The sequence below is a fragment of the Gymnogyps californianus genome, chromosome 1 (assembly GCF_018139145.2).
Source record: "Gymnogyps californianus isolate 813 chromosome 1, ASM1813914v2, whole genome shotgun sequence".
In the NCBI taxonomy this organism is placed as follows: Eukaryota; Metazoa; Chordata; class Aves; order Accipitriformes; family Cathartidae; genus Gymnogyps; species Gymnogyps californianus.
Genome location: NC_059471.1, coordinates 174,594,249 through 174,616,845, shown reverse-complemented (window position 1 = coordinate 174,616,845; position 22,597 = coordinate 174,594,249). Strand labels below are relative to the sequence as shown.

The window sequence follows — 22,597 nt, the reverse complement described above, 5'->3', positions numbered from 1 at the left end:
AAGGCCAAAAGCCACTTTCCTGAGGAGGATGGCTCAGAGTAACTATCAGGGGAAATGGAAATGGGTCTTGTTGTGCAGGGAGGGAAAGGATCCTCTCCGGCTAGCGATGGGCTGTGGAGACCAGGAATAGTTTTGGTGCGGGGGCCTTCCAGGTGGTGATTTGATGAAGTCCATTTCAGGTTGATTTTAGACAGACTGTGCTACTTGGATGCATCCCACAAAGTATTTCCAGTTGGAAAAGGGAAGTTTTTACGTCACTGTACGGGGCATTGGTAAGACTTAACCTAACCTGTTCCTTGCGCAGTGCCGTTCACTTTGAGATCCATTAGTTCAGACTCCAGATATGGAGAATGACTGGCGGCAGGAGGGAAGAATGAAATTAGCTTACAAGTGAAGACTTAAACAATTTGTTTTGCTCAGTCGTGCAGCTGAAGGCTGGCGTATATATCTGTGGGGAGCACAGAAGGGTAACCGTTTTCACATAGAACATCAGAGAGGGAATAAATAAAAACCACAGGGAAGAAGAGCTATTTAAGCAAAAGGGCCAAGCTTTATAAAACAAAAGGATTTAAACTGGCCATGAATAAATGTAAGAGGGAAATATTTAACTACCCAGCACTTCACCCTGGTAAACTTTCCGATTGGACTAGTGGGGGCAAAAACCCCAGAGTTCTTTCAGCCTGGAATGGGTTCAGTTCTTGGAAGGGACGATGCGACGTGACAAGCTGCAGTAGCAGAGTGCTGGGTCATATCCAGGGCTTCCTTATAGTCCGATGCTCCCTGGTTCTTAAAAAAGACAGGAAGCAGATCAGGCAGATCCGCCTCCTCTTTTGTTTGGGATGAACTGAAATGCAATTCTGAAGGATCTCAAGGAGGACATGAAATCCATCACAGCTGGAGTGGCCACAGTGGCATGATTGGGGTGCAGCACAGAGCATGAGTTAGGGGAGAAGGTGAAATGGAGGGATATTGCATCTTCAAGCTCTCCAACTATTGCTGTTTGACTGAAGTGAAAAGGGCAGGAGTGCTCTCTGTCCCCTCACTCTTCCTTCCAAATGTAAATGCAAAACTTTCCAGGTGGAGCCCCGCTGGTTCATTGGCACTTGAGGGCATGGAGAGGGGGCCAGTGGTGATCCCACAGCACAGCTGTATCCTTCCCCATCCCCCCAAAAGCCATGCTTCTCCTCCCCATGGTGCTGGTTGCCGCAGTCACTGCCTTCCCCACTAGCCCAGGCTGCCGATCCCTCCTGCAGCACCCGCGGCTCTGCCATGTGCTGGCCGAGCTGCAAATTACTCTTCTGTATTAAAAGTCCCAACCCAATGTTAGGCTGCAAGGCCTCAGGCTCGTATCGGCTCATTTGTAAAGCACAAACCCTGATTTTGCTTTTACGTTTCTCTGACAGATTCAAGCTGCCTCTCCTCGGTTGCACCTTCATGGGGCCTTGACGCGGAGTCCACCAGGAGGTCAGTGCCGTGCTTCTCGCCTGCAGCAGGAAGGACGGTCCTGAAAATGCTGCCTTCCTACCAGCTCTCCTGGGTTACCATGGGTTGTGGAAGCCCGCCTATTATGTCCCCTACAAAACCCTGCCCTGTCTCATTTTCTTGTTTTATCCATGTTAAATCATGGAAAATTCCTGTTAAAATTGTACTTTCAAAATAATGCCTTACAACCAAATCTGAACAGCTAACTAAGCCAATCCTTTGATTTTTTTTTAAAGTTTAGTTCCATCGCAATTTTTCTCTTCTGCCACTTTTTCTGGCCTTGGCAGAGGATATAAGTATGTCTGAGAGGCGTGTAACTGGTTATGTGAAAGGACAGGGGTGCTCAGGCAATGAGCACGCAGCTGCTCCTGGAGGGTTTTAAGCATTGTACAAACACGTAAAGCAGGTCCAAGTTACAGAAGTTGTTTTGCAGAAAAGTTCATTGTATGCCACCAAACTTTGGTTTCCTTCTTGGAAAATACGTATGCCTGGGTAGATGCTTTCTGTTGTGTTTTTCCATGTAAATGAATACACGTAATTTTACAGCTCACAATTCTAAAAACAACAAAGTTTTCCACATTAGTGCTGTTCTACAAACAGTATTTTTTGCTTTGTCAGTATTTTCAGAGTATCTGTGTATATTTGGAAAGCAATTCTTAAATGGAAAAAATTCAAAACTAAGCATGGAAAGGAGTTTTCACAGTGAAGGCTGATGTTCTTAATCATTGGTGTGTGCTTTACTGTGAAGGTCCCATTTTGTTCCCATTTAATGTCACTAGCAGCTTTACCATGGCTTCATTGGGAGTGGAAGGGCCTGTTTATTTCATTTACTTCCTGCTTTTTGCAATGCTTTTTTAATCTCCATCAGCAAGATTATAAATGTTTATATCTAGGGTTTTAATCCTCCCCCAAGAAGGAAAGCAACTATCTGCAAAACCTGATGAAATTTTGCTTTGGGACTACATTTCTTCTCCACTTTTTGGGAACTATGATTTAGACCCACCTCAGCGAATGGTTAGTAGATGACAGTGAGGTCTTACCTTCCAAACAGACTATAAAACCCTTTAATGAAACTGCTTTTGGAAACAATTACTAATTATAACATAAAACAAGCCGTTCCCATGGAATCTTAAATCTCTGACTCCAGTCACCTCTTTTAAGCAGAAATAACCTTTTAACTGACTTTTTTTAGCATGGGAGGAAGGTTATTTATAATTGGTTTTGACTCTGTAAATTTTATATTCTGGACTGTTCATAAGCTGTAATGCTTAGGAGGGAGGAGCTGAATATATGTATAAATTGTGCTGAATTTAGTCAGTCAGAATAATCTGTGTCCTGTGTATTTCGAGATCAGCAGGACTGGGATTTGGTTTCTTTACATGGGAACTTGACCTTTTGTTTGCTGGGAGGAGGTTGACCTTTTGCTCCTTTGTTAGTTTACAAGTCTCAAACCAAACGAGAGAGAACCTTGCTTCTCTTTTAACGAAGGAACACAAAGGATAAAATTAAGTAAATGTTAAAAACTGGAGATTGTTGTTGGTTAATTTTCTTAGCTAATATAGCTGTTTATGATTTAACAATAAACAGATTTAATGTGGATCTCTCAGCCTGTTTACAAAATACCGTATCTACTAAAAGGCTGCTATGCTTGCTTACAGGTTCATGTCCTCAGGAGTGCCTTAACGGAGCAGCCTGCACAGAGGCAGGTGACTGTGACTGTCAGTTATTTCAGGCTCAAGGAAGGAGGTGCCAAATTGGTAAGTTTTGGGCCAAAAGAGTCAAGTTTCAGCTTCAAGTGAGATTTAAGGTGCAGATTTTTAAAACAATACTGTTAACAGCATATTTGTGGTTCCTCTGTAGTAGGACTGTCATTCCACTAGTAGCTAAGAGATTAAAATGATATGCGTAAGGGATACATAGAGAGCAACACCAGGAATGCCTACATTTTAGCACTTGGGCTGTAATGATACATAGGTCCCATAACAGACAGATCGCTGTCTAGTACATCAGTAGCTAGCCAGCTTTTTTACACTTAGCTGAACAACCAAAAAGTCACTGCATTTTTCTAACAAACACTGACTTATTGCAAATACAATTACCAGCTATTTCAATGCACTGGTTTCTGGAATCTGCTGTGTGTAGGGATCAACAAGAATTGTCTTCCAGGATCTGCAGTAGATCTAAATCCCTTGCCTCTACTTATAGTGAAAATGTCTCCACTGAAGCAAATTAAAAATGTAGGATAATCGCACGTGACTAAAACTGCAGCCTAAAGATTAAAAAAAATGTACTGACTTTATTTAAAGTTGAAGAAACAAGGTTATCTTTGGTCCTTGCTATGTATTTCCTTTATAAGCTCTTATTTCCTTTCTGAGCTCTTACTTTTGTAAATGCCTGTGACACCTGTCAATTTTTGATTACCGTGCTTGTAAAATCAGTGTGTTCTCTCTAGTACCTAACACTGGTAAGGACCGAGATGGGATTTGCAAATCATGGGGACAGTATCATTTTGAAACATTTGATGGCATCTACTACTACTTCCCAGGAAATTGCTCCTATATTTTTGCAAAAGACTGCAGTACTCCAGAACCCCAGTACACTGTTTGGGTAAGTATGTGAGCATACACTAGAAATAACACACTGAGTATTCCTGTACTACAGAACTTATTTTTCATCATAAGTAAAATAAGTAGAGAGACAATAAATGGATCAAACTGTTCATTGCTTACTTAAATATAAAACCATGCTGCTGGAAAATGTCTAAGCCTATGTGCAGTGACTCAAAACACTGATGAAATGATAATCAACAGAGTCAGTATATTAAAAAAAGTATTTCTTACTCCCCCTATCCTAAAAAGGATCTCTGATCTCTCCTTTCTGGGAGCAAAAGTGGATCTTAAAGCAGACCTTGGAAACTTCAATAAACTTTAGCTGTCAGATTGTAAAAAAAATTGAGTTGCTGAGTAAAGTGCAAACAGCTATCACCTGCCTGATAGCTGGGCACCCGAGCGTACTGGGCCCCGATTCACAGCCGTCGGCACGCTATGGGGAGCTGCCTCCCTGGCCCATGGAAAACTCTGTCCCCTCTGGGGATTTGCATTCTAATTTTGGATTACCTCTGTGTCATGCTGAGAAGATTAACAGCTCAAAAGCCTTCATCTTGACCTATGTAGGGAAGGCACTCTTTTTAGTAATCTCCTCAAATTGCTGAGTATCCATGGTTAATGACTTTGAGTCGGGGAGAGTTCAAACCTACACCCTCTTTGAAGGAAGATGCTCTATTTATCAGGCTGTTCGTTACTGTGGGGAGAGGATACGAGATCATTATGTTACTTTTTACACAATGGTTGGGATTTGGTGCCAATTGGGCAGGGGAGAGGGGACAAGAGGGGTCCTAACTCTGAGCCCTGGTGGTCACAGTGCTCGCAGGGGCAAGGGCAGACCTAGATGCTGATTTCTGCTCCAAGGACTAGTTTTCATTTATAAACACATGACCTCCTCTCCCCCCAGATAATAGCATCTAGTGAAGATAAATCTACCATTAAAACTGCCATTTCTGTTCACTCAGGTTATAGACATATGCTGTTACGTCTGCCTTCCACAATTTCATTTTAATTCTTTGGATTCTGTGTGCAGCTATGATCTTTCTTTCTATTTTCAGAAAATGTTGTAGCAAAGCCCAAGATTGTATTAAAATCTAGAATCAATATTTCAGTGGATTCCAGTTGCTCTGGAAAGAGAGAAAGTACCATTCAGTCACTGGAACAAATGTTATGTTTTGCTAAAAACTGAAAATGTTTACTCAGAAAAGTCATAAGTAATGTTGAAGCACTGCAGTCACTACAGGCTGGGCAATTGGAGAGCCAAGAACCTTGCCAAATCCTCACATTATGGTCCTTCTGGCTTTAATAATCCACCTCTCTAGAGGAGAAGAAAACACAAGAATTATTTTTATTTTCCTTGATTGTGTTTCTGTCTTGGGCCAGGTTTACATAGAAACCATCTGTCAATGCTAGTAACATTAATGATGTCTTTAATTATAATTATACATGTAAAAACTCTAATGCTTTTCCTGGTTTGGTTTATTTCACTCAAAGAAACAGTAACTGGTTTTTACTTCCAGGATTAAGTGTCAGTTTAGGAAGATTAATTCAAATATGTGTTAGCACTGTATGTGTTTACCAACAGATCTTTTCTACAAAAACTATAGCTCTAGTTACTTTTACGGCCTCCATTACTATGTTGGCAAAATGTTTCCCAATTACTAATCTATTTAGCTTCACAGCACTGTCAAGTAAACTGGTAATGCAACTCCCATCCTTCTCAGAGAACGGTGACACACACAGTCATAGGAGTCATATTTGAGCTATTTAAACTCTGTCTACATTTTAGTTTAGGTAATGATAGGTATCTAAGATTCACAACACATTCCCCTGTCTCCTGTCTAAAATCAGGTGTGGTGTCTAAAATCAGTGGTGTCTAAAATCAGCTCACAGGCTTTTGAAGCACCATAGTCCAGGGCATCCCACAGGTTTGGGCGGCTCAGCCCCATTGAGATTAATGAAAGCTGTTGAAGTTTTGCTCAAGCCCTTGGAGTAGGTACGTGCTTAAAACTCACTTAGACTACGTGAGTGTAATTCAAAACTGTGTAGTAGTTAGTTGGTTAGAGTATATGCACAGAAAGTTGGAGACCTATATCCCTATCATCAGTCAGAGTAAATCTGAACCCACAGTTTTCAAGTGCTGAGAGCACGCCCTGGCCAACGAAAGCTGTGTGGTCTCTGGGGACAAGGACCTTCCTGCAGGAGTCGTGCTCTGCCATGCCGAAGGCTGGGAATGCAGAGGAAGTCTGACTTCAGGGGTAGCCTCCTTTTTGCCAAACTATAAAAAGGAAGAGTGCTGGCTTATCATGCCTGTTCCAAGGTCTGATTATACATTTTTTATGCAACACCTACTTCACTGCCATAAAACTGTAGACATGCTGAGATAGGAGTTGCATGGTTTTCATTTCTGCAAGCATGCATCTGAGATCTGTTTAACACCTTTCTCTAGTAGTGGACAGTCACGGAAGTCACACATTGCCAATATCTGAGACACACAGTTTTGCAAATCTCTCTCTGGCTGACTGAAAATTGTATTTCTGTTGTTGTGTTCAAACTAGAGAAGCTGATATGTGATTCAAACCAATACCCTGGCTCACTATGCTATGTATGTATAATGGGGAGAGGCAGACTTCAGAAAAGCCTGCCCTTCTCCATTAGCAAGGCTGGAAAGCCAGTGTGAAACAGGTTTTAACAGACCCACGTAAGTTAGATGCCTGCAGTAATCTGTGGGAGCACTCCAAAATCTCAACAAATCCTGAGTGGTTCAGGAAGGCATGTTGTAGTTCAGCTGGTGCCAGACTCAGCTGGCATGGAGAATGCTGGTATTACGCTGAGGTTTTGTATTGGTTTGTAGTCCCATCTTATAGATCAGACCTCTAGAAACAGAGCAATCGGTGTGTCTCCTCAGTGCAAATAACAAGCTCCTACGTTGGCAGTTATAAGCTAGCTCACTACAGTGTCTCTGAAGTTCATCTACGTAAAATACCTGAGTATTTCATCCAGTGTTTAAACCACTGTCTTGTGATGGTTTGTGCTATTAAACAGTTGCTGTATTTCTCAGTAGTATTGGGTAGCGTGAACTTCTAATTTTGCATATCTTTGTAACTATGACTTTTTTATATTCTAGGCCTTTATTTGTAAAGCTCTTTCAGTGACTGGTGCATAGAAATGTAAAATATCATCTATGAGTTTATGAAAAATTGCATTAAATTATTGAGAACAAACATTTATTCTTATTGTGTGTATATTTTTCCCCTCTAAGGTTCATAACAGTCCTCACTGTTACGGTTCGGTATATACTTGTCAGAGGTCCATCAGCTTATTTTTTTCAAACCAAGAAGAAATAATTATTTCAGGACATGAAGTAAGAAAAGATGGGACCAGGTAAGTGTTCTAATGGTAGGTTTTAACATTTTATTGCAAAAAGATAGTGTGGAGTTTGGGAAATTGATGCTTTTTACACCAGCCAGAGAAAATAATTTGATATATATCTTTATTGATCCCTCGCTGTTCTGTATTGGGGCTGATAGAGCTCTAGTGTGAGCAGCTGTAATGGTGCTGATGTAATACCTGAGTGATGATAGCATACACTCCCTGCATGAACTTTGTGTTCAACTTCTCAGCTGTAACCTAACGATTACCCACCCCTACTTTGTATAGACAAAGTCTGCATCAGACAGTTCTAGCTAATCCTTGGTGCATCCTGATACCATTTTGAACAAGGCAGTCATTATTTATTCTTGGTAGCTATACTTAATGTAAAAGACATAACCTTCTTGTAGACAAGTCTGAATTGGTTGAATCAAAGATCTTAAGTCCCCTTTGTGCCTTTGGGGCAAAAATTCCACAAAACATCTCTAAGGTACATCAAACCCCCAAATTTACCAATTTTTTTTTTAATAAGTAAAAGCTGAGTGCAAGGCTATTATAAGTATGTTTTACTGGTTGATAAAGTACAGAAAATTTTGAAGGTTGTTAAGGTGTTCTTGCCATCCCCTTTGATGTAATACTACAGTCATTAGCATCTGAGACTGATAGCTACAGCGATACTGTTCATCCCAACAGAAGGAACTTTGGAAGATTAGGATTAGATCCGTGCTGCAATATTATTGTCCAGTGGTCTTTGGCCAAAGGAGGAAGTTATGCAGTATTTTGGTCAATAGCATTTTCTGTACTGTAAGTTCCTTCATTTGCAGACGTGTAACCCAGTGATGACCCTGTGCCCAGAAGGGCTGCTGGTGGTCATAGTGTCACATAGCTCCTCGTGCAACGCAGCATGCTCATGAAGTCATGTATTCCTCAATGTGCCCGTGCTGGGCTTTGAAAACAAAGATTCATTATTCTTTCAGGGTTATAATTGGTACAACTGAAAGGTGTATACAGCAGAAAAGCATTCATTTTTGATGGTCCATATAGAGAAGTAAACAGAAGAAAACACAGTAAAAGCATGATGAAGAATTGAATGGAAGTGACTGTATACACCTGGGGAAAAGGGCTTAGTGAGTTAGAAGGTGATGTTTTATGTGGTATTTTTCTAGCCCTAACCTCATCTCATCTGAGATCTTTGAAGCAGGCTGTTTATTTTTCCAGATTAATGTTGCCTCAGACAGTTGGAAATGCTTTCCTTGAGAGACTGGCTGACTATATTCTGGTGAAGACTACCTTTGGTTTTTCTCTTGCTTGGGATGGAAACTCTGGTATTTATATTAAGCTGACAGAAGATCATAAAGGAAAACCTTGTGGCCTCTGTGGAAATTTTAATGGCAATAAATATGATGACCTGATACTGCAAAACGGTAAGTAAATAGCTTAGAAATACACCCTTACCTTGTGTGAACAACATCCATGTTCACTTTAAATATAATACTGTAAAAAGGCAGAGTCCTGTTTCAGTTATTTCAGTAGAAAATAGAATAATCTGCTCTACACTTCCTCATCATTAAAGATGCTAAGGGAAAAGGTTCTAGTTCAAGACAGTATTTATATGCATGTTTAAGCCTTTTCTTGCTCAGCAAAGCACTTGGGGTATGTTTATCTTAGCTGATGAAAGTGCCTTCAAATAATAAATAAATAAACAAATGCTTGTGGTTTTCTCTCTGTTTAAAGATGGAGGGAGAAGGAGAGAAGAGACAAAATATTAATATTTGGAAAAAGCACCATCTCAAGTGATTCGTTTATATGAGCATCATAAAAATGCTAGTTGAAATATGTAAATTTCAAAGCTGTTGCCAGGGAGTTCCTTGTATCTCTTTGTTGGTATGGTGTATTATGGGCCTCCAACTACCCTGTAGGATGAGGAGTTGCCCAATGCTGCATCTGAGGCAGAGATGACTTGCTAAGCTGGTAGAATATTCTGTAGTCTATGTAGGGAATACTCTATAGGGACTTTTGTCCTACTTGCAACGAATGTGGGAAAAAAAAAAAAGAACAAGCTTGAGAATATGAGGAATATTTTTCTCAGTCTCTGATAAAAACAAAGATAGGACTGCTTTACTGTTACCATTAATTGCTGAGAGAATCTAGTCCCATGGCCCTGCATATTCTTAAGTCACAAAAGTTATCTCACTGTAACTTTTTTCCCCTCGCCTGTTTTTCCCCTTTTTTTATGGTTGATAGTGGAGCTTTTTGACTTTCTAAGTGAAGGAAGATGCAATGTACGTATCTTTGTATAATCTTTAAAAATCTGCCCAATATAAATTTCTCATACCTCTTCTGCCATGAGAGCAGTAAGTTCCCTGTTTCATGCATTAACTTCTGCACACCAGAGTACAGTATGTTTAATAACTAGTTAAAACTAGTGATCTGTAAGAATGGAAAAAATGGAGTTTGGAGGAGATAATGAATTCACATGATCTCTAAAAAATAGTAATTTCAGTATCTTTAAATGTATTAGCTGCTACAAGAGATTTCCAGCTCTTAGCTTTCTTCATTTCCAGAGCTATATTTCTTCACCATCATTTCTTCTAGTATTTTTCTTTACCAGAAATGATAGTATTATTGTAGTGTACAGTCAAGAGCGCTATGAATAATTTTAACCTTGAACCAGTTGTATAACATGGTGCCTTGACTCTGTGCAAATACAAAGCACGAAGTTCTGATATCTTCACAAGAATAGACTGCTAATTCGAATTACTTCTAAGCCACAACATTTTTCTAAGTGTTTCCAAATCTTATAAATCTTTTGGGATGATGATTTATCTCCCCCAGCTAAACTACTTCCCCTAGTAGTGTAAGGGAAGCTCTTACATCTATCCTGAGTCTTCCAGAGTCTGAATGCTCTCTATTTGCAATGCCCCAAATAAATAAGTTGCTGAGAAGCATGTACTCCATTTCAAAGCATAGTTTAAAAACAAACTCCTTTTGTGTTTCCTTATCTTCATCTTTAATGGCATCTTTGTATTGCTTTAATATACAAGGCTGTATCTGTGTATACAACTGTTTCAAGGACAGTGATTTTGTTTTGTGGCATTTTTTGAGGACTTTTAGAAAATTTTTTCAAGCCATGTTGAAATGTAAATAAAATATTTTTAATGTTTTTACAGAAGCAGAGTTATGTCAACAGGTTTACCTCTAGATCAAACCCCAGCTTTTTATGTTTGGGAAGGGTTTTCTGCGTAAGGAACTATTCTGTCAGAGAGGGAGAAATGTTTTCAGTCTCCCTGGCTCTTAAGTAAAATAGACTGGTGGTTAGGATCTTATCTCTGTTTATTTGTGGAGATCCAAGTACAAATATCTGATTAGTGTGCTTTGGGGCTTTCCACATTGCAGTGTGTCAAACTTTGTACATCTTGTGCTAGAAGAAGTTAGATTAAGTTTTGAATAGTACAGCTCTGTGAAAAAAACTGTAGCTGATTTCATTTCAATACCCTATCTCCTAACCATGCATAGATATAGATAACCGTAGCATAGATACCAATTACTGTAAGGTTCTTCAAGGTGGAGGCAATATACCCTTTTTAACATACTTAAGAACACAGAGAAAATGTAGTATTTAGTTCTTGCTGCAAAAATATGGAAATTCTGGGTCTGTTTCTTTACTGCCAACTGTCTTGTATGTTCGTGTATCTTCCTCAGCCTGTTGCCATGACTTCCAGTCATGCATCTTGTTCATTAATTCTCCCATGCTCATTCTGTGAGGAGAGCTGGGCATGTAGTGGTGTGCTTGTTGTAGGGCTTTTCTTCAGCAAGGGAAAAGCAGGGAGACAATAGTGCTAACTGGCCTTTGTGAAACATGATGAAAGCCTTAAATTGTTTTAAAGAAATGTATTTTTTCTTAAGTATTTAATGCATTATGCCTGTCCTTATTTGTATATTTGTTATAAAATTGTCAGTGATTGCACTTAAAAAAACCCCAGCCAACACCTTGTCATATATTTTTTTAATCTTTTCATTTAAATGTAGTATAAAATACTACCTGAAATTAAAAAAGAAAAATAACATTTTTCTATACTACCCGTACTCTGAACATATCTGTAACTGAGGTAACATTGAAAAACTACCAGAAATTTCCAAGCTGTCTTTTGTGTTTGTGTTGACAATTTTTTTTTCCTGGATGCTCTTCCAATGTTTTCATGCAGTAGGAGAATATACAGAAGACATTGCTGAATTTGCAAATAGCTGGGCTGTGCAAACCTCAGATGACATAGCTTGTGTACCTACTGCCTCAGATTTTTCCAGTCCTTGCTCAGCTGATACAGAATCCACTGAGGTAAATAAATCTTTTTTTTTTTTTCCTTAATCTTCACTGTCTAGTGATGGTACAAGAATCTAGCAATATACACCATGTTGAAAAAAGCCTTAAATGCATTGAGGCTTTGAGAAAGGGAAGATTCAAATCAGGACTGTTGCTAGGGAATGTCTGAAGATCTTCAGATCTTTAGCTTAAAAGTACAAAGGCTCAGATAGGATGTGCCAAGTGGCACAGGTCTGCTGGCAGAGCTCTTCATTGCTGTATTAAACTTGGGTTCAATTTCCAGTCCTGGCATCTTACACCTCATTATTTTGGAAATTGTGAAATACTGCAGAAGTAACATGCTCAGCTCCTGCATTGACACAAAATGCTTTTTTTGTCATTTCACACTCTTTCATCCCAGCTGATTTAGGAGCAGCACGCAATCAAGCCAGCCTAGGCAGAGAGGACAAATTTTAAGAAGAATAATAAATGAGACAAAATAATAAATTGAGACTGTGAGATTCTCAAATTTTAATGGGGATATAAAGGACCCTAGATTAGGGAAAAAAAGCTAAAAAGAATTATGCTTGTTCAGAAAGTACTTGCTAACTGTTGTTTACTGATTCTCCTTAATGCGCAGGACATATTCTTGAAGTGCCAAATATTCCTACAGTTTCCTTTTCTCAGCTGTCATGAAAGCATTGATCCGTATTCTTATATTTCTAGCTGTATGAATGATCTTTGCAGGTAAGACTGGAGTTCTTGTGTATTTATTTTTGACACCTGAAATGAATGCTCACTCTTTTTGAGACTAGAGCTGAGCAGCATTGAGGGAAGTTAGGAGGAACCAAGTTCAAAGTGAAAGAGATGGGGTTTCTCAGTGGGTGATTTAGTATGGAAACAAAGGGCACAGAACCAGCCTGCCAAGGGATATTTTGATTGCTAAAGGTTTACATGGATTCAAGGAAATACTAGACAAATACGCGGAAGAGAAATCCACGGAGAATCGCTAACGACCAAAGAGGAGCTGCTAATCACAAAAAACCTGAAACCTGTATCTGGAGGTCCTGAATCAAAAATAACTGGCGATGATACTAGGGGGAAATATCAATGATACTGGAGGAGTTAGACCATTTGTCTGACACAGTTGGACTTTTTATGAGCAACCACTATGGTTCAAATTAGTAGAATTTTTCAAAATTGTTTTATTTATGTAAATTCAGAGTTGTCAAAAGAAAGTCAACTCTCACTGGCTTTGGTGGGAGTTACACCCCCTCAGCTGCTGGCATTATATGCAACCTGGTATTTTTCCCTTAGCTCTCCAGAATCCTGTTTAGTTCTTATCATTCAAGTTAAACTGGTGCTCCAGAGTGTAATTGAATAGATGACTGAGCAGTGTACCACTTCCTTTTTAGTAGGGTTTTAAAATTAAGAAGTAATTGTCATAAATAGTAGGATTTTTACCAGATACTATTATGGCCTTCTCAGAGTATCATCAATTTAATCAAAAACATACAGAAAGGATCACAAGACAAAGTAAGAATCACTTAGTATAATCCATTACAACTTGTTAGTTTACTTTTGATGAATTTTTAGTTTTCTGCTTTACCATAAAGTCAAGATGGAAAAATTTGTGTTTGTAGGCAAATCTCCAAAGTGTGCTTCCTGAAGTTTATGATCTGTACATTGATTTCACTCAGAGAAGAGATGAGTTGCCTCTGTATGGTCTCTTTGTAACTCAGGAGTTTATTGTGACTTTTTCTTATCAAAAGAAGAATAATGAAAAGCAAATTTTCAAATGTGATATTGAATCAGTGTCATGGTGTTAAGGCAGATTTGATTTTTATCAACATGCATATTTGTGTTGATGTGAATTGTGTGAACGTTAAAAACCTTGAAGGAAGTTTCTGTGTCTCAGAACCTCATTAATTTGGGTTTATTTTGTTTATAAAAGAGACCTCTCTTCTTGTGGCTTAGTGTCAGTTTATGAAGTTTTTTGTGGGGCCATAGTATATGCCAAGTATTCTTTCTATTAAGACCCATTTAATTGGATTAGATAAGGAGAGCTAGAGAGACTCTGATCACTGTAACAAAGAGTATAGTGGTGTTTGATTTGACAACAGATGTGTTGAAAGCAGAATACAAACACAATATAATATATTCTTAAGACCATTAATTTTGGAAGTATGATCTTGTGGGCTGAAAGAGAAACTCAGCTGATCTGTCACAGTAATGCTCATAATAGAAATGTGGTGTTATGACTAGTTCATTTTGGCATCAAGTCATCCACAGTGAGTAATAGGAGTTGTCGGACTTTCACAGTAACAAAAGGTTCATGGTATCTCGCCTTATGTCACTTACATCTGAATAAAATTTGAGCTTACCTCAACGCTGATGAATGTCTCTTTACTTGATCCTGGCAAAAACGCACTGTACAGCTTCTTCTGTATAGACTAAGGCAGAGATAATGTCTTTGCCCAAGGTCGTGCTATAAATCCCTAAGCCTGTCTACAGTATTCAGGGGATAATGCTTCTGGCGCCGAGCACTTCAGCACAAGGTCAGGAGTCCACCAACAGGGTTCTCGCCTAAGTTCAAGGACTGACAGGCAATTGGAAACTTGAATTTGTTACTTGGACCAGAATGTCTTTTATCAGTGTAGGTCAGAGTTTCCACGTCATGCAGGAGGGAGAGAGCCTGAGACATGGATCTTGAGACTGTTGAGTTGTCCATTGTCTTCAAGACAAGGTCATGTTTCTCTTTTACCATAAGCAGCATTTATCTTTTTTGTAATAAATTAGTGGGTTTGTTCATTGTGATAATATTAAAATGAAATAACTTTTTGTGAGATCAAATGATAAAAGCACAACAGTGTATTCAGTATAGCTCGTTCCTTTTCATAGTATTTTCACTTTGTGCCGTTATGACTGAGTGGTGTCAGCTATGTGTGAAGTATCCTGTGCAGTGTTCCGTGGCACAGAATTGTAGATGGGATTTGAGTTCCTTGATTACTCTCTTGTTTTATCATTTCAGAGTGGATGATGATGAAACATACTGCAGGGCGGTGACAGAGTATGCTAGAGCATGCTCTCACGCTGGGTCCCCGGTGCGGGACTGGAGGGATGACTTTCCTGCCTGTAGTAAGACTCTTTAATAAAGCATACTATGTGACCTTTGAGATACCTCCTGTATTCATTTCAAATAATTCCATCTTGACAACATTTGTCACTATAGGACTCAAACCTGATACTGAAGTAGATCAGCCAGCTTCACTATTGCTGGCGAACAATGAAGTCAATGACTTGCTAGAGGAATATTTTAATTCCATTGTGATCTGATTTAGATCCATACAAAATTCCTGTTTCTACAGATTGCTTGAAACATCATGTGTGCTGATCATATTCTAGGACAAAGAACAAACATCTGTGGAGATCTGATGTTGCCCCTCTTCCCAGATGACCTTTCAGCCTCTACTGGCCCTATAACAGAATCAATAGTTAATCAAGCTCCTTCTAGTTATCACCGCCACCCATCAATTGCAGTTCAGTGTCATGCATAAGACTTTGAACTAGCTGAGATATGACCACATGTTCCTCTGCCACAGAAACTCCAACTTCTTTTGGAGGGGTGATGGAAGACATTGGTAAAGAAAGACTTAAATACTGATGAGAGATTCACCACAGTTCATCAGTTAAAACCTCTCCAAACAATCCATTGTACCTGATCTGAATAATTACCTATACCAGAAGCACTGCACAATTGTTTGTTTGAGAAAAGAGGGCTCCAGTATGGAAAGAGAAATTGCACTAATGTTCAATGTACCACATATTTTTTCTAGCTGAGAAGTGTGAAGACAGCTTTGTACACCGTGACTGTATCAGTTGCTGTCCACCAACCTGCACATTTGAAAAAGATTGTCTTGGCAGCAACCTACATTGCTTAGATGGCTGTTACTGTCCAGATGGTAAGTACTGTCAATTTTATGTGAAAAAATGTGTAAAGTTAATATCCAACATCATAATAAAGTTGTCTAAATAGTCTGTGCTTAAAGTTAAAGCCTGAAAATATGAATATTGCAAATTCTGCTCTAGCTGTTGTTATTCTCACTGTGATTCTTCCTTTTATTGTGTTCTAAACATTTCTCTAGAATACAAAGGTGGCTCAGAATGAAATATCAGTTAAAATCTGGAGCCATCACTAATGCTTGCTACAATAAGACATTGCATAGATTTAATCCACTTTATTTGAATTACTCCAGAATCTATTGAGGTTTTGTTTAAACAGAATGTGTCTTATGCTCTGTACAAGAAAACAAACTTCCGGAGACCTGTACTCAATAAAAATCAGGGATTGGACTATGAACAGTCCTGTTATAGAAGGACTAAACATTATGTGATCTCAGAATCTTTTCATTGTTGAGTCTGTACAGTTGTACATGCTTAAGGCAGACATTTTTCATAAAGAAACTATTCAGAGTGATACCTGCTTTGAGAGAGCTTCACTGTTCTTCAGTCTGAGCTCTCTGCACGTGCTGGGCAACTCTTTTTGCTGGTCCCTGGTTAAGACTGGTGAGATCACCTTCTGGCAGATTCGAATGTTTGAGTCAGATGGGGGAAGAGCAGTGATCTGGAGTTCGTTAATTTGTTTTTTATCTCATTTATTAACTTCCCTCCCAATAGGTCTCATTATGGAAAATGGAACTTGTATTTCTGTGTCGAATTGTCCTTGTATTTATCATGGAACTGCCTTCCCTGTAGGCTCAAAAATTGAACAAGAATGTAGCAACTGGTATGTGAAAGCCTCACATCTGTGTTTCCTCTCTCTGTGACTGCTGCCCATAGTTAGTCTAACATCATAGTCACACCTACATTTTAAAGAATAGTTAGTATCTATGTTTTACAGTCTGGGCCCTGTGTATCACTAAAATATGCAGGCTATTCTATGGAACAGGTGAATTCAAGACATTAATTAGCTCAAAGCTGCTCTTTTTGCTAAAGATCAGAACACTGAATTTCTGTGTTTTGTGTTCTTTCTTTTTAGTATTTGTATTGGTGGCATTTGGAACTGCACTGATCATGATTGCCCAGGTATCTGTATTTCATTATTCTTTTCTCTCCTCAGTGAACATAAGGGATGAACTTTTCAGAAGACAACAGAACCAAATATGATCCAAGGGCTTGGGATGGTAATTTAAGAAGAAAGGTTAAGCAAATGGATGTTGAGAGTAGCAGTGGGCCAGCTGGGGTGAAGCTGTTAACTGCCTGACCATACCCATCTTACCTTTTCTCATTTGCTTCCCTAAATCAGTGTGTTACATCCACCTCTTGTTTTCTATCTCCTGTTTACGCTCTATGTTCTTTGGGGCAGGCAGCTTATTTCTACTGCCTGTGCAGTACCTAGGCCAAGTATAAGGATCTCCTCACTTCTAGCTGCAATTGTAATGCAAATAGTAAGAAAAACATCATTCTGATGCTCAGCGTGCTGTATTTTCTCCCTTGTAACAGCAGTTCATGTTTGGACAGTGATCCTTATCTTTAAAGATTACATCTCTGTAATGAGTTACTCAGAGGAACATGCAGTAGTCAGGTAGTGAAACTCCTTTGACAGTTCTGTATCTTAGACAAGATTATGCTATGAAACGTGTGAAAGAGTTTTTTACAAATTAAGGAGCCCCCTCTGAATGAGGTAATTAATAAGGCTTAACAGTTACTAAGCAAGGCTTGACAGGGTGGATCTGTAGTGTAAAACAGTTGACACTGAGAACCACTCCATATGTCTTGTGTGTGTTGTGTGTGCATGTGGGGGGTTAATTATGACTACTCTAGCCTGCTCCTAGAGACTGAATGCCTGTTAGTAGCAGGAGCAGGTTAGATGTGCTCCCACAGAGCACCTCCTGCAGTAGTCGCAGCCAAAATGAATCTAGTTCATGTGCTCTGACACTGCCCCATGGTGTGAATGAAAGTGCAGTATGTGGGGATGCACTCGAGACTTGCTTCAACAGTGCACTCCTGATCAGAACTGAAAAACGAATATAGATGTGCCCTGAGGACAGGCACCTGCAGCTTCTTCATGCCTGTGGTAACAAGCAGTGCTATAGTACCTAGAAGGAAGCAGAAAGAAGCTTGTCCTCTTTCACACTCAGTCATGCCAAAAGATGATGAGGAAGAAGATTCTAGGAAACTTCAGAGCTGTAATAAAGAGAAAACTCTTCTGTATTTTAGAGAACTCATGACTCAAAGGCATCTCATCTAGTTAGAACCAAAAGATGCTGCACATCAGTGTGTGCAATATGAGATGGTATCTGATGGAAATAGGTGTATATAACATATTTTATTTCCAAATGCCATAATAGCTAGATAGATTAAAGTTAGCCTGGATTATGTGCTTAGAAATAAGGAGAAAGTTTATTTATCTCTCTTCCATCGTTTACAGAATAATGATACATTCTTATGCAAATGAACATTCTTCTTTATCCTTTTTCTCTCAAGCTGAGTGCTCCATCACAGGTAGCTCTCATTTCACAACATTTGATGGACGTCATTTTACCTTTCTTGGGATTTGCCAGTACATTCTGGTAAAAGGCACCGGGAAAAACAAATTCACAATCACTTTACAGAAAGCACCTTGTGGACAGGTAAGTCACATTTTCGTTGAACATTCACAACAAATGTGTTCATCCATATTTCAGGCAGTCTTGTATAGGTTCTGCTGTAAACTATTGGGTTATGTTTAACAGAAAATATAAATTGAAAGCATTTTACAGCTTTTTTTATAAGCAGTTGTATTGCTACATGTTGTATTGCCCTTTGTAAAATCAATTGTATCTTTAGAGGGATAAAGTCTAAAGAGTTATTCATTTATACACATTAAACAAGTACATACATCTTTGGTTATGGTACAAACAGATGTCTTAGGCTTCAGAAAAGCTCTTGCTGGCAGCACTGAACAGGTTTAATACACTGCTAGTTAGGCAAGAGGGGGGTTTTTTTGGTAGCTTTAGATTTTTATTTGATATGTTATAGCACATTTAATTTGTTGGAACAATGCCTTTTAGAAAAGTATTGAAGAGACTAGCCACCACACCTATTTGTTTGAAAGTATTTTGGCAGGTATCCAACACAGGCTTTATGAATAGAGGTGCTTATAAAAAGTACTTATCTATGAGACTGGATTTAATGATGTTACTAGTCAGCTAGGCTCTCAGGAGAAGGGGCTCTGAGACTGTGACTCACAGCTGCTCGTGTGCTGAGGGCTAGGATGCCTGAACTCATCAGCAGGGAGTGATGTACTGAAGCTGCCCTACTATGGGACTGTCTCTCATGTCCCTTCAAAAGCTAGACTATGAGCTGGTGCCTCTGCCTTTTTTGTAAGCACCTCCTTCTGCATAGGTGTTGAGACTCCTGTTTCTGCATTTCGGGTGGCCTCAAGCATGACATTGTTGGTTAGGTAGCCACTGAGAGACAAGGATGCTACTGGAAATGACCCTTAGCACAACTCTAGGCAACTTGGAAAGTTTCTGGGTGAAAACATAGGGACCCTGGGGAGCACAAGATGCTTGGTTTAAGCTGGTTACGTGTCACCTTTTGTCCTGTACTTAGGTTCATAAATTCTGCCTGGATAGCACTCTCAAATGTTGGGTGTGAGTTAGTTTATAAGTCACCATTTTTTGATAGTCAGATATTTATAAATTATTGTAGTATAATTCTGGAGAAATTATATCCTTTTGGTCTGCAGCCAGAGATGATGACTACATTTCAAGGTGAGAAGCACCTTCATGTGTGCAACAGTTTCTTTCTCCTGCATTGCTGCATTTGGGCTCTGGTTGCACTAGCTGGATATAGATGGGGTCAGACTCTTGCTCAAACACTGTTTTAACCCAGCGATGAGGAGTACCCAGGGTGGCCATGCAAGTATGGCCTTTTGAAACCAGTATCAGTACTTCAGGACCTCTGTCCACTTACTACCAGACTGCTGTAATAGCTAAAATGCATTCTCCTAGCTCTTATATGTATATGCAGTGTTTTATTATGTTCTACCTACGATTTCGAGTGCTCTATTTAATGCTTTGAGTGATAGTTTACAACTGATTTACCTGATGACAGTTCTGGTATTTCCTTTCTATACATCTGTTTTTTCCCCTGTTCATTTTTGCTTTCCATGGTAATATTAATGACTTTGCCTGTTTCTGATGGTGAAACTTGTTTCTACTCAGAACTTTGACCACGCCTGCATTGAGTCTATAACACTAGTTCCTGAAGATGATGTGAGCAAACAAGTAACTCTCACGAGACATGGTCAAGTCCAAACTGGCGCTAACCAAGTTTTTAACCTTAATGGTAAGAAGTGCATGGAATAGAATTTTACCAGGGTTCACATTCTTTCTTTTATATGGTCCAAAGCTTTTTAATAATATCTGTCTATGAAAAAGGAATTTCTTCAAACATAACTTATGAAATGTACAATCACTTACTTCTTATAACCTTAGTAATGGCTCTAGAAACGTACTTTTTCAGCCTGTGAAATAGAGTCCTTCATTATGCCCTCATTTCTTTGCATTTCTTATCTTACAGAGTACCTAGAAATTCCACTCATTTTGTTTGTGTTTAGGGGGAGAAGATAAGAAAAAGAAGGGAGGTGAAGAGAGGTTGGAAATCATCTTGATGCTGATGTTAAGGTCTAGCTTGATTAAAGCTTTTTGGAATAAATGGCATGGAATAGAATCTATGCACTCTATGAGATCTCTGTTGCTTTCAGCGCTGACTTATGTTGTGATTTCAGGGAGGTTACTTCACCTTTTTGGAAAGGATAGTAAAATAAATCAGCCTTAAAAGGATGTTATAAAATTAAACACTGAAGGTAGAAATGATATTGCTAAATTTTGTATCTTACAGTGATCAGTAGTAAATTCTTACTGGATTTTTAGTCTCTTTCTGAAGGAGTAAAGTGGGAGTTCCCCTTTCTTTTCCCAGCCTCCAGCAAAACACAGTTTAGGGAGTTCTGTGCTGGTGGTTGCAGCTATGTCTTTTCTTCATTGAATTTGTCCAGTCACGGTTCTGCATTTGGCATTCACAGCTTCCTATGGCGATGAGTTGCATAGCTCAGTTACACTTTCAGTTATGTTGACAGCTCTGCTTTGTAATTTCATTGGTAATTTAATTTTATGTCTTTTGAATCAGTCCCTATTCACTTTCTTGTCTCTCTCCATAGTCTGAGACAAATATAGTCTATGACAAATATTTTGGTGTCGCATTCTTGATAATTGGGTGTATCTAGTAAGTCTTATCAGCTAAGAACATCTTTAAGCTCACATAAGCATTTATCTGCCTCTTCTCAGTTTATACACCTAAGTGTGTGTGTGTGCATGCGTAGAGGCTGCTTGTGAAGGTAGATCTGCTTTAAGCCTGCAGCTGCAAGTAGCCCAACAATGTGTAGCAAATGGATGCTGTGACTGTGAAATTTCCATTTCCTCACATAATGGATTTGCTGGGAAGGAAAGCTGGGAATTTGATAGGGCCTTAGTTCACATACAGTCTAAGGAAGGGGCTATACTGATGTCATATCAATAATAGTAAGAGAGAACCTTCTATCTAAAGATTGCAATACACTTTACAGACATCTGTTAATTAATCTCATAACATCCCTGGAGACTAAGAAACAAGTGGTTTCTTGTCTTGTCTTGTCATTGCCAAAGGCATGCTGTTGCATTGCTTTCTTTTAAAAAAAAATGAAATGCAAGAGTGGTTTCTGGATAACTCACAGGTACAGAAAAGTGAGAGATTTTTTACTGTCAACAGTAGTTGTAATTCCTGATTTAAGTTGCTAATGAAAAAGATATGTAGTCTCCTAAGTTCAGATGGAGAATGGGTGAGGTTATTTGGCTGCAGGTGAGGCTGTGCATAGTTTCTCATTTTATTTCTGAGTTTTCAAAATCTGTTTTCTTTAAGGGGTAAACCAATACAACCTGGAAGTTGGATTTCAGTGACTTTTTATTTTTCTTTTTCTTTTGCTATGTGCAGGGGCTATTGAAATTCAGAATATATCTTCTTTCTTTGTTCAACTGAAAACTAGTTTTGGTTTGAAGATACTGTTTGCTAAAGATGGAGAGAGGATCTATGTTCAAGTTGATGTCGGCTGGAAGAGAAGAACGTTAGGACTATGTGGAACGTACAATGGGAATTTAAGAGATGATTTTCTGTAAGTTGCATATTGTATATTTAGATTGTGTTTAATAACAAGTGAAAAGTTTTGTTGAATGTAATCATCTGATTACTTCATTTCGTTAACATGCTCATGCTTTGTTAAACTAACCAATATAAAATCTCTTAATTAAAATGTTAGTCACGTTTTAAAATATGAAACTCATAAATTTAGCTAAGTCATTCTAAGATGTTTAGCTAAGTAATTCTAGAAAATTACCATCTTAATTATAGAAGTTATTGGATGATGAGATTGCTTGGGTACACTCTTTTTCCTCCCTGCTGCTCCCTTATAATGACAGCAAATACATGAGCACTGACAAAAAATGTGGATGACAATACTAGTATCATCCTCACCTGATTAACACTTACTACTGCTTGATTTTTTTTCCCCACATCAAGTTTTAATAGAAAAAAAATTAATTCTGAGCCCCAGGAATAATTTAATTAGAAAAGCACACCTTCCTTATTCTTTTACTTCATTTCCCCCTAAGTTCCTCAAGCTATAATATCACAAAACTTTTATAGCAATAATAAATGCTTTTGAAATACTTGGTGAAAAACAGCATCAAATTGCAGACAGCCCCCCTCTAGAACACTGAAATTAGCTAATAGGTCAAATTTTTGACATTTCATTGAATGTATG

General features: G+C 38.8%; 1 protein-coding gene across 1 annotated transcript in view; it reads left to right on the top strand.

Moving 5' to 3' along the window:
• Positions 1-22,597, top strand: part of OTOGL (otogelin like) — a 100,963-nt gene that overhangs the window by 2,968 nt on the left and 75,398 nt on the right. The window contains exons 4-17 of the mRNA XM_050902545.1: positions 1,404-1,464; positions 3,141-3,239; positions 3,935-4,089; positions 7,348-7,469; positions 8,676-8,881; positions 11,669-11,793; positions 12,398-12,504; positions 14,789-14,895; positions 15,594-15,719; positions 16,435-16,543; positions 16,796-16,842; positions 18,244-18,389; positions 19,968-20,091; positions 21,772-21,949. Of these exons, the coding sequence (XP_050758502.1) occupies positions 1,404-1,464; positions 3,141-3,239; positions 3,935-4,089; positions 7,348-7,469; positions 8,676-8,881; positions 11,669-11,793; positions 12,398-12,504; positions 14,789-14,895; positions 15,594-15,719; positions 16,435-16,543; positions 16,796-16,842; positions 18,244-18,389; positions 19,968-20,091; positions 21,772-21,949 (1,712 nt within the window). The remainder of the gene's footprint in view (positions 1-1,403; positions 1,465-3,140; positions 3,240-3,934; positions 4,090-7,347; positions 7,470-8,675; positions 8,882-11,668; positions 11,794-12,397; positions 12,505-14,788; positions 14,896-15,593; positions 15,720-16,434; positions 16,544-16,795; positions 16,843-18,243; positions 18,390-19,967; positions 20,092-21,771; positions 21,950-22,597) is intronic.